This window comes from Paroedura picta, chromosome 18 (assembly GCF_049243985.1).
Source record: "Paroedura picta isolate Pp20150507F chromosome 18, Ppicta_v3.0, whole genome shotgun sequence".
In the NCBI taxonomy this organism is placed as follows: Eukaryota; Metazoa; Chordata; class Lepidosauria; order Squamata; family Gekkonidae; genus Paroedura; species Paroedura picta.
Genome location: NC_135386.1, coordinates 3,265,007 through 3,277,417, shown reverse-complemented (window position 1 = coordinate 3,277,417; position 12,411 = coordinate 3,265,007). Strand labels below are relative to the sequence as shown.

Here is a 12,411-nt window from a genome sequence, read left to right as displayed (position 1 = left end):
GCTGCAGAGACGATGAGGGTGAATTAACGTCTGGCATGACCCTATCCTATTATCAGACAATGTGGTTGCGTTTCATATTCTTCCAGGGAGCGCCACGAGCTATTTAAATGCGGCCCTTCTGTGGGAGAGCATGTGAAATGTTCTCCTGCTCACAGCTTTTGCAAGTAAACCCGATTTCACGTGGCTTTCTGTCCCCCCCCTGCCTGGGGCGACCTTCTTCCCCCCATCAGTCTAGACCGGATCAGAGGTTGGTTGTCTGAATGCTCCCCATGTCCAGATCTGGGGAAGTGTAGCAAATAATAATAATAATAAAAATTAAAAATACCGGCAGCGCGGTCGCAATTGGAAACTGGAGCACACAGATGACCCTGCTTCATAGTCAGCTTGGCTTGGGGCAAGGCGTTCGCTGGCAGGGGCTCATGGGAATTGTAGTCCATGGACATCTGGAGGGCCGCAGTTTGACTACCCCTGATCGACGAGCTACGAAGAGGCGTCAAAGGACGGGACAGACGGTGGCTCTCTGTGTGTGTCCTCCGTGTCACTAGCTCCAAGACCTCTGGCTTTCTTTTAAATTACTGGGTGACACCCGAGGGCCTTGGGAATAAAAGACCGGCCAGCTTGGCCAGAGGGGGAACCCGAGCAGAGGCCAAGAAGGGTGGCCCAAGATTTATTTCGTGGCAGAAACTCTAATGCTAAAGGGTCCAACGCACTCGCTCGCTAACGCTGTCCTATTAAACAGAGTTGTGGCAAGGCACGATTTATTTTATTTGGGGGGGGGGAACGTGGAGGCGTTTCTACTAAGGGCTAAGTAGGAACCCCCCCCCAGGGGGTTATGTGGCCCCCGTTGAGAATGTCTGGCCTATAGAACTAATGGATAATTTGGATGAGGTTGATTCTAGGACAGGGGTAGTCAACCTGTGGTCCTCCAGATGTTCATGGGCTACAATTCCCATGAGCCCCTGCCAGCGTTTGCCAGCAAACGCTGGCAGGGGCTCATGGGAATTGTAGTCCATGAACATCTGGAGGACCACAGGTTGACTACCCCTGTCCTAGGACACAAATCCCACCTGACCGTTTTGTGGGGTTGATTCTGCCGCCTCCCTCTGCGAAATCCGACTCACGTCCCAGTGAGAAAGGGGGCAAAAATCCACGTTTTCCAAAAAGGGCTGCAAGACTGAAATGCAGAAGGTGCTCATGAGGACAAGATTCCACGGCTGAGCAGACTCTTCTGCATTTTGACACGGAAGTCACCGTAGGGATATCAAGGTGGGATCCAACCATCGATGGTTTCAACGCAGAGGAATTCAAGTTGAAAAACCTTTTCTCTGAGGTGCTCCTTCCGAGCCAGCTAAATCTGGACGTTTCTGGACGGAAACTTCAGCTTTCCTGGCTCCGTCCGTCCGGCAGGAGGAATGCCAAGTAAACAGCTGATTTTAATATGGGAAAGTAACGGGGTCAGATTTATGAATTGAGGCGCAGGGGGATGAGGGACGGGGAGAAGCACTTCCATTTGCGACAATCTGCCAAATTAAAAATATTCACACGCGGCGATGAATATGCAAAAGTTTGGGTTTGGGAAAAAAAAATTAACCTCCCCAGTGGGATGCCAGCTCGTCTGTCATTCATGTTAATTTAATTATCGGGCTGCATTTAATTATCCAATATAAAATGGAAATGAGGCCAGGAGCTGGCAACGTGTGCTAATTGGGTTCATAATAATTAATGAGATCCGGGGGGGGGGGAGGAGGAGGAAACCGGGACGCGTCAGAAGGTGGAGACTCGTTAACGGCAACTTTTTAATTAGGGGAGTGTAATCCGAAAGTTGACTCCCCTCCACGGACATTATTTTGATTGCAAAGCCCTCTGTGGTATCAGGGGGCCCGTTTTGTTAAGAGGCCCCTCCCCTTATTCAGAGGAGCGGGTGGTTTTATACTATCTATCTAGCTTAAGCAGTCAAGTTGCAAGGGATTCCCTCGGTGCGATGATCAGGAATAAATTAATCTCCGTGACCATTTCTCAATGAGCTAGCAGGCTGTGTAATATTTTCAGATGGTTTCGTGTTTGTAACAAATGCCTAAGAAGAGTTGGGTGATGGACAAGACCCTCACCATGAATATGAAGACCCTGGCCTCTCTGACCTGTTGTTGGCTTTCCAGAGGAACTGGCTGGCCCCTGTGTGGGACAGGAGGCTGGACTAGATGGACCCTCCCTGGTCTGACCCAGCAGGGCTCTCCTGATGTCCTTCTGATGACCTTGGCCTCTCTGCCCTGTGGCTGGCCACTGGATGAGATGGGATGGACCACTGGTCTGATCTAACAGGGCTTGTTGTTTTTATCATGGGTGAAGAACGCATCCAAGTGTGTACATAAAAGCAAATCTAGAAGGACTGTGACCAGCACTCGGTTGCACAAACAAATTCTCTCTCTCAACTACATAAATGGAGGCCTACACGAAGAAATTACTGACAACCGGTAAGACGTAAAAACAGATCTCTTCTCCCATCTAGTGGGAACTCTTGTAACAAATATTATTATGGGTGCGACTTAATGAAGAACGGTGTCTCAAAGTCACAGGTAGAGTTGGACTTCCAATTGCCTTCCTCTCTCCACAACAGACACCCTGGGAGGCCGAGAGAGCTCTGAAAACACGGGGGCTGGACCAAGGCCACCCAGCTGGCCGAATGTGGAGGACCTGGCTTTTAACCACGACACCATGATGACCCTCGCGGAAGGGAAGCACCCCTACGAATGCCCAATCTCAAATCCCGCCTGCAGACCTCGGCCGACTCTGCCGCTTGGCACAAGCGATGTTGCCCTGGAATTCCTGCTGGGGTACCAGCATTTCCTGGCCGGTTCCAAGGAGTCCCCATCTGTCTCTAAACCCGTGCCAAACGCACAACGGTTAAACTGCAGAGGAAAGTGCATTTGCCCGGGCGTTTCCGCGTGCCAAAAAGGCTGGTCCTGTCGCAATGGGGAATCCGGGAAGCGCCAGCCGACCCCCGGGGAGGGCCAAGAAACGCATTGCCCAAACACGGTCTGAAGAGCATCAGAAACGGGGCGGCAGGCAATGGGGACCTCCGTTTCAGCCGAGTGAAATCCCGCTTCAGATTTCCAAATGTTGTTTTAAGCGTTGGCCTTGGGAGCTGCAGCTCTCTCTGGGCTGACCGTTCTGAGGGACTGGGGCTGAACGAAAGGAAGGAGCAAAAAATTTTCTTTGTTTTTTAACCATTGTGCTGACTCGAGAATGAGAGACGTCCCTCTCTGCTGTTGGGCTAAAGAAACTGAGAAATGCAACTCTTGAGATGTTTGTAGCTCAGGTCACAATTCCCTGGATGGCTTCGGGAATTACCAGCAAGCCGAGAACAACAGCTGAGGGGCTGGAAGAGATTGCTCAGCTCTTCTGGGGCCCTCTTCTGCAGTCCCTTTAAACAAGTGGTGTTTAAAGGGACTGCACAAGACAGCCTTCAAAACAGCTGGGGGGGCCCGTCCCCGCTGGTTCAACTGGGGTCTCTTTTGGGCTCTTCAGCTGAACCGCCAAAGAGAACACCAGATTTGTGATTTCTTTTGGGAAGCCCGGTTCAAAGAGACTGCCCAAAAGGGGCCCAGTTGAGCAGCCTCTCCGCTGTTTTTTTGTGGCTTTGCTGCTGCTTTTTTCCTCTCCGCAGATTTCGCACATATCCACGCATGCTCGCCCAAGAACCTTCACGGCTCACGCAAAGCAGACGAGAGTTCCCCTGAGGGCCACGCAGAGCCGACCCGATAAAAAAGGAGCTTCGCGCACACAACAGGGAAAATGCAGAGCTTCCTTCCGGCAGAACCCCCTTACCTGATTGTCCGGGTGGTTTACGGTGAAGTACCCGACGCAGACGATGACTTCGTGGAGCAGAGCTTCGCAGGTGTGCTGGGAACAGTGCCACAGCAGGGAGCTTGCGATGTGGCGGAACGCGAGCGACAGCCCTTCGGCGCCCACAATGGACTGGGGGGGAGAATGAACAAACGATTACCAGTCGTGATAGGCACACACTCCGATAAAACCACTGAGAGCTACATCTGTAGATCCCAGGCCCTGCCATCTGGGCATTATTACGTGGATGACCTTATAATATATGAGCAGAGATGCTTTGGAGGGGCAGGGGCATACAGGGAGGGCTTTTGGAGTCCTGGCCCTGCTGGGGGACCTCCTGGTGGCCCCTGGGTTTGGGCCCCTGTGTGACCCAGAGTGTTGGACTGGAGGGGCCCCTGGCCTGATCCAACGTGGTCTCTCTTAGGTTCTTATGAAAATCCCCTTCCCCTGCACGCCGTCCGCATTTAAAAAGAGGTCACTGTAGCCGAGCCATTGTGATAAACGTCCTGCAGATTCGTCTTTGAGCTCAATGGTGCCCCCTTCTCCACACCCGTCCCCTCTCCCCAAAGGAAGCAGGACCAGGGAAGCATTGCTCGACTGTCTCCCTAAACCCTGAAGACTCTCCCCCCTTCCCCTCCACCAGCGTCGGTCACGTGCTCCTTTCCTCAAATCCCTACTCTTGCAAACCTCTGCCTTACGATTTCCGCACAGACACCGGCTTGCAACAAGTAATACTTTTTAAACTATTTGCTTAGTAACGTATATCATAAACCGCCCCGAGGCCATTCGTGGGGAGGGGCTGTATAAAAATCTAATTATAAATAAACAAATAAAAGATAAAATATTGCAAGGGGGGGGGGGAGAACCCATGTCAGCCATAGAGATTAATTTTTTTTTGTTTTGGCACTGTGGGGTCAGTCTGGTTGGAAACAGGCCAACTGATTCTCGTGGGGAGATTCGGGAGAAGTCCATTTTATCTGTACAGTCCCCAGCCTCTATTTAATAAACATGTCAAGCAGAAAAAGCAGCGCAGGGTCAGAGGGGGAAAGTGATGCATGAGGAACGAACATCAAAGTCTACATGCGTTCGGACAAAACCTCCAGACAGGCCTGTGGCAAAATAGCCCGGCGTTCACATTTCCTCAGATCCCTGTTTTAGGGCTGGCGTAAAAGAGATGCGCTTAAAATCACGGGGGAAGACCACGGGTGGATCTTTCCAGAAGATGTCCTCGTAATAATTCATGGCCTTCGTCGCATAATGCAGCTGACGACAAGCTTCGGAGAACTCTTGCGCTGGGCGTCTAAAGACTTTTTTCAGCTTGTGAGCGCCTTTGGGATTCTGACGGGGGGTGAGGGCTGCAGTCACAAAATGGCCGCTTCAGGAGGCGGAGCCAAACTGCAAAATGCCAAACTGTGAGGCTGTAACGTGAATTCAGTAGTAACCCTTCGACACTTCAGACAGAAGCTCTGCTTGACATAAATGGGCATTAAAAATATTTTTATCCTCATGGGACGCTTCCTTTGATTCGTGTAGCGCCGTGTGGATGGCTGCAGCCAAAATAATTTTTCTTAAAACATGTGCAAAACCAATCAGATCTCCAGCGGCCACTTGGGCTTCATCCACTTTCTAAAAAATACCTTTCCCTTCCTCTTCCCGCAACAGGCCCCCTGTGAGGCAGGTGGGGCTGAGAGAGCTCTAAGAGAACTGCTACACGAGATCAGCCCTAGGAGAACTGTGACTGGCCCACAGTCACCCAGCTGGCCGCATGTGGAGGAGGAGGAGGAGGGGGGAATCAAACCCAGCTCTCTGGATTCGAGTCCGGATTTGAGTCTGCTGTTCTTTAACCATGACACAATACAGGGCTCTCTGCATTTATGGCTTGATGCAGCCATTCTCTCCCCTTGCAAATGCTCAAATGCGCTCCCAAGCCCGCACATTCTGCTTCCACTGACTTGGGGCACCCACAGTTTATACATAAAGCCCCCCAAATCATTTTTCAAGGGAAGCCCCCCTTCCCTCAATCCCAGGCTGTTCGGTATCCTGCACTGCTTCTTCCTGACACCCTTCCGAAGTGTTTAGATTCTCAGGATGAATAGAAGACGGACCCTATAAACCACGGGACTATTGGAGCGCATGTGAATTTTCACGCTGAGCTCGTAACCTCCTGCGAAATGAGTTAATTTGCCCTGGCTATTGCGCCAGGCACCTCTGCCCCGAGATAAAGACAGAAGGACAGGCGGCTGTTCAGTGTAATAAAGGTTTTGAGCGCTTTTCAACACGGAGCGCTTCCATGCGCAGACGTCACCTGCCACACGTCACCGGTGCGCTCCGTTTGGCTTGCAGGCTTGGCTCGGGGGGGAAATCTCTCACATTCCTCATCGTCCTTTTTAAAACTGGAGATATATATATGTTTTAATTAGGGGAGAGACTCTAGTGTCCAAGAAACCTTCATGTGTGTTTGCGACGGGCTGAAATGTCTGTTTATTTCAATTTCTACACTGACCTCACTCGCGTGTAAAGCTTCAAAGGACCGCTTGGCACGAACGCAAGGTTCTTGTGCACAGGCGAGGTGAGGGGGCAGCGATCCCAATTTCTGTCCACTTTTCCGCACAGCTGTGCTACGTGGTGCGCCAGCCTAGAGCAGCGGCATCCGACGCCTGCTGGGGCCGCGGCACTCAATGGCGTCCCTCGTGGTGCCCGGCAAATTAGAAAATGAGCCAGTGGGCTTTCTGCTCATTGAGGATCCTTGTTGGCCCCTGAAGATTGAGGTTGTTTTTTTTAAACGTTGCTTTGCCAAGTGGATTTTGGGGGAGTGATCGAAAACAAGCTGTTTTAGGGCTGACTCCACCCTCTTTGGGCAGCCATTTTGTGGCTGGCTCCACCCCCTCAGGCAGCCATTTTAGGGCAACTGTTTTGTCAGACACCCAAAGGTGCCGCACAGGTTGGGGCCCTCAAGAATTTGGAGCTGTAGCGGGAAGGGTGTCTGAGCCGGAAGGGCCGCTGCACAAGCGGAATCCGACCCAGGGTTCTTCGGATTTGAAAGCATGGAAGCAGACATGTGGAAATATACGCAATTCTAAACACGTGTGTCTCGGGCACGTGACCTTACCTGGAAAGCGGGCAGATCGAGAACAGCAAAGCTGTTGAAGAGGCGCAGGCTCTGAAGGGCCACCTGGATGGTGTTCTCCGCGTAGCTCTCTTTCGGGCTCGCCGCGCCGGCGTCCGCGATGGTGCCGTGGAAGAGAATGCAGTAGAGCATGTGCAAGACCCCGACCAGGTCCGTGGCCTCGAGAGCTGCCGTGAACCCCGTGGGGTCCTGGCGGGAGTTGTCAAAGATGCTCCAAGACCTGTCGGGGAAGCCCAACACGGATCGTGTGAATGAGGGTCGGCCCTGCTTAGCTTTTGAGATCTGGCCAGATCAAGCCAGCCTGGGCCATCCAGGTCAAGGCAGACAAACAGGTCATTTCTTGAACACAACAACCCGGCGAGGTAGGCGGAATGCGTGCGACGGGCCTGGGCCTAACCCAGAAAGCTGGGCGACAGGATGGGGGATTTGAACCCAGATCCCAGTCGGTGTTCGACGCCTTCCGACACAGACTCGCGTACATCTTGTAATTTGGCCAAGCGGACGTAGGGGTTTCCCTTGAGGGGGGTGATGAATTGCGTGGGCCGGGCACGACCGGGAACCAAGGGGCGACAACCCCCCCCCTTTCTCCTGCAGTGTTCAGCGTCTGCTGATTATGCTGTCTGCAGGCAGCAGGGCCAGAACAACCTGTCCCGTCGCAAACGGCTTATGTTTTATTTGCCGGTCAGTGGCCAAAACGGGCATTATCTTAATTGCGGCCATAAAACACAGCACAAAGCGGCCCACCTCCTTTGCCTCCTTTTGACCCGACCTCCCTGCCACTCCGTATTCTCGAGCCCAAAACTCCTGGTGCGTTCCGGGGATCCTCCAGCCAACACGCCGACCGCAAGATTAATTGGCGGGATGACAGGGATGCAGACTTTGTCCTCGTCCCCCCCCCCTCCTTCCCGTATAAAATGCAGAAACGCAGCCCTGTTTTTGCACTCCGATGGGGAGGCGGCCTTGCAGATATACTGTTTGGGGATGTTCTGTATGCGCTCGACTCGCTGGGGAGATTCTCTTTTATAGTCAGTGGCGCAGCGTCCTTAGGAGACGGGACGTGAAGTCTGCCAACGCTTTTGGAACTGCTCCCGAGCAATTCGGCCATCTTGGGACGGAGCCCAAGAAGGGGCCGATCCTGCGATGCTTTCGTCTGCTCTAACGTCTCGCGTCGGTATCCGAGGCTGTTAAGGAGCTGCCAGCCTTTTTGGACTTCACGGCTTCAAAGGCAGGCCTCGGTTCTCAGCCTCGCTCCTGTCTACCTGTCGATAGAGCCACAGGGGATGGGCTCACCAGGCGGCTGCTCAGAGCGCCGAATTAGATAGAAGTGAATTTTATCTTTTACAAGTCCCCTGGCTGCTTATGGCGACACCACAGAGCTTGCGTTGGTCTCGATGGCTCAGGCTAGCTTGGTCCCATCAGATCTGAGAAGAGCTGTTGTGTTTTTGGCACCCTGCTTTTTGCTCCGTGAAGGTGGCCTATAATGGACCAAGAAGCTGGCTTTTTGGCACCCCGCTTTTCACTTCCCAAAGGAGTACCCTGGAAACACGGGCGTGCTTCAGATGAGAGCCCCAAACGGCCTCAAGTTTACGCAAAGCCTTTCTAAGTGTCAATGAGCGACCATTTTGAGTTTCATCCAAACTGGCAAACTGCGGTTAGCCGTTCTCCCGCAAACCAGATTTGCTCACTAAGATGAACCCACAGTTTGAGTGCATGGAAGGGATTCGGGGAACGCCCCAGGGGGAGGGGGATATGCCCTTTGGCGTCTTGGCAGGGCCCAAGGTGGCTCACTCTGGCCGTGGCTTCACCAGCCAGTTGGGCACCGGGGCCTGCGAGGGTGGGGCGGGGCTTCAAGGAGGGCGTGGAAACCGGGGTTTGTCGCTCTGCTCTGCCCCTTTGGACAGCCAAAGTCCACGTACCTCCCGTTGACAGCAAAGCACAGCTGGCACATCCCCTGCAAGGCTGCGGTGGCGTTTTGCAAGAATGCCGCCATTTTGGGATTTTCGTCGATGGGCCCTTGGACAGACAGGAAGCAGCAGCTCAGCTTTTCGATTAACCCAATATTCACCACGTAGCTAGCGAAAGGCAGAGAGAGGGAGGGAGGGAGGGAAGGAAGGAAGGAAGGGGAAAAATGGCGTCAATGCCAGTCACTGACCACTTCAATAAACAATCACCAGCACAGCTTTATTTTTATAGCCTGCCCTTCCTGCTTGGCTCAGGGTGGGTAATGACGGGATTTATACGATTATCCTTACATTGATGTACAGCTTTTTGAAGGTGTAAATTAAATATATTTATTGTAATGCATAAACCGCCTTCTTAACCTTATAGAGGGAGTCCAATTTTGTTGGGAGGGTTGGTGCTTTGGATGGTGTATTTTCTTTTTTCGGGATTGGGGAGCGCAGGGTTTTCTTGGACGCCAGTTTTGTTCTGTGACGGATACAACAGTCCTAAATGGTGATTGGAGATCTTGGTTTTTTAGGGCTTTGTCTATTTTTTTTGGTTTTATTTACGTTGTACGGCCACCTCGAGGGCCATAAAGGAGAAAGATGCTAATAAACATTTTTAAACTTGCTATTTTAGGGAGAGAGACAGGGAAATACTGACTGAAATTTCGGCCACTCAGCGCGAACACGCCTCTCCTTTCCCCCGGGATCGGCTGCACCTCTCCACGGCTGAAAGGTGGTCCAGCTCACCCAGCGTGAGCCGATTTCCCTCGGCCGTGCACCAAAACACACAGTAAACGGATTACTAAGGGAATGGTTCGCGCTGACAATACGGCCCTGCCTGTCTGAAATGCCTTCTCATTGTCCAATTACCTTGTCATCGTGCCTTTTATTCCTCCGTTAGAACCAGAGCCCGGAAAACGGCTCAGGTGAGAGGTTGGACCTGACCCTCCCGCTCTGCCTCGGAGCAGTGTGGGTGGGAAGGGAAACGCCCGTGCTCCGTTTGGCCGGTCTCGGGTATCGTAGGCCCAAAAATTTCAAAAAAAAAAAGGCTGACCTCCCAGTTTGAAAACACAACCGCCTGAAATTTCACACTTTTTGCAAAACCTGTTTGGGGAGGGTGTGTTTCTTTACGCGCGGATTCCTTCAAAGGTCACCGGTCTCCGTGACCAGGTGTCCGCTCTGCTTTACCTCTTACGGCTGCGCCCTTAATTTGGAGCCGTCTTTCATTACGACAGGCCCTCCCCTGTGGAATGGGGGAGTCGAGAAGGGCAGGGGTGCCTTTATAAACAGAAAAAGAAATGGGAGGGTGGGGGTGGGTGGGAAGAAGTCACACAGCAAAATGGTTTTCACCTGGTGCTTAAAAGCGAACAGGTCAGGCATTAGGTGAGCTGCTGTGGGGAGGTCTATCCCCCCATCAAAGGGGGGATCGAAAAGGCCTCGTCTCCGATCTTCCCACAGGTGACCTTGGAAAGGGGTGGCACCCAGGGGCTCATGGGAATTGTAGTCCATGAACATCTGGAGGGCCGCAGGTTGACTACCCCTGCAATAGACTAACGCCAGCCCATCAGCCAAGTTACGACTCCCTCCCCGTGACAGACTGCTGGACTGGGGTGGGTGGTTATTGCTCGCCGCTAACCTTGTGGGTGTGATTTCCTGGGTTTTAATGGGGGTTTTATCTGATTTTTGTTACCCACCATGAGCCACCCTGGGAGTGCCGGGCTATAAGTCCAATCAATCAATCAATCAATCAATCAATCAATCAATCAATCAATCAATCAATCAATCAATCAATCAGTGTTCCAACCCTCATAATATCAAAGTTACAGGGTACTCGGCAACTGGGTTCGGATGCTAAGTTGATGCCACCAGCCCCCGAAAGTATGGGGAAAGTTACTTGAACCTGACAACCCGCAAAGGACAACTGCTTGGTGAAACACAAATCCTCACGTCTTATCTTAAGGCGACATAAAAACGGAGTCTCTTCCAGGGCCCCGATTCGAAGCGAGGGAACTCGTAATCTTAATAGGGGTCGTTTCAGAATCAAGGTAAGGTTTTAATATTGTCTATTTGACAAGGTGGTTAAGAAGGCCACCAAGCTCCTGAGACGGGGAAGAAATGAAAAAGGACACACTTTAGGGGGATGGCTATACCTTTAAAGAGACATGGCTTGTTCCCGCGCAGTTTGAGAGATCTCTGGGGCGAACTCAGCAGAAGAGTTCGAAGAAGCCGCTGTTCTTACTGCCATTTGTCTCAAACCCCCTCCGAGGACTGGGAGACCCTTGCGACAGGACAGGGAACCGGGGAGGCATAATTTGCCTTCCTCCCTTCCGTATTGAAGCGACCCTCCAGCGGAAGAGAAAGGTATATACAGTGCAGGAGGTCACAGCAGGAGGGCAGGAGGGGTCAGCGTGGGGGGCACGGCGGTTCCGAAGAGACGGAAAAAGTAATTTATTAAGATCTCTCTGAAAAATTAAATGTGCCTTTTCACGTCTTGGGGAAAAGAGGATGGAAATAAACAATGGGAATTCGGAGGGGTGGGGGTGGGGGGAGAGGAATGTCCTTAGGGAAGAAACAATTTAAAAAAAAAGAGATCTCTGCACAGTGCGTCCTCCTAACAGCACGGGGCGAGCCAAGACTGCTCAGAGAGGTGTAACCACGACGGACCGATCTGCTTACTGAATCCAAAGACGTGCGCTCTGGTTGTAAGAAGAGCCAGCTTGGTGTCGTGGTTGGAGTGCCGAATTCTAATCTGGCGAGCCGGGTTTGATCCCCCGCTCCTCCTCCACATGCAGCCAGCTGGGTGACCTTGGGCTCGCCACGGCACTGATCAAGCTGTTCAAACCCGGCTCGCCAGATTAGAGGGTATACTCTGAGCAACTGAAACGGCACCCACGGCAGCCCGTATTCTCACCTGATGAGGTCCTGTACCCGACCGTTAAAGGCTTCGACCGGTGAGGTCTTGCTTTTCGTTTCTTGAAGCGGCTTCGGGCCGCCGGACTGGTTGTTCCCGTAAGGCACGTTGGAGATCAGGCCCCTGAACACCACGGCCACGATCCGGAGAAGGCCCGTTGTCAGGCCTTCAAACACCTGCTTGTTGACGGTCCTTCCCGAAAGGGCGTTGAGGTCATCCGGAACATAAACCTACCCAACGTAACAGAACCAGGGTCAGTGTAGTTCTATATATATATATTTTAAAAGGAGCACGTATCATATTTTAAAGTGAACACAAAAAATGCAAACAGCAAAGAAAGGGACATTCCTTGGGATCAGAGCCTCGATTCTGACAGTGAAGCATTTAAAGTAAACCCTTTCGTATCCCTGGCCACCGTAGAAGAAGAGTTGGGTTTTTTTATACCTCACTTTACATTACTCGGAGGAGTCCCGGAACAGTTTACAAACACTTTCCCCTTAATTCTCCCACAACAGATGCCCCATGAGTTAGGTGGGCCCAGGAGAGCTCTAGGAGAACTGAGGATGGCCCAAGGTCACCCAGTT

The 12,411-nt window shown here is 52.1% G+C and overlaps 1 protein-coding gene across 5 annotated transcripts in view; it reads right to left on the bottom strand.

The window, feature by feature from the left end:
* The window catches only part of SCAPER (S-phase cyclin A associated protein in the ER), a 121,594-nt gene that overhangs the window by 12,579 nt on the left and 96,604 nt on the right, over positions 1-12,411 (bottom strand). For all 5 annotated transcript variants that reach the window (XM_077318168.1, XM_077318169.1, XM_077318166.1 and 2 more), the window contains 4 exons: positions 11,828-12,057; positions 8,887-9,042; positions 6,953-7,190; positions 3,826-3,975 (listed from right to left, as the gene is read on the bottom strand). In XM_077318168.1, coding sequence (XP_077174283.1) covers positions 3,826-3,975; positions 6,953-7,190; positions 8,887-9,042; positions 11,828-12,057 — 774 coding nt within the window. The remainder of the gene's footprint in view (positions 1-3,825; positions 3,976-6,952; positions 7,191-8,886; positions 9,043-11,827; positions 12,058-12,411) is intronic.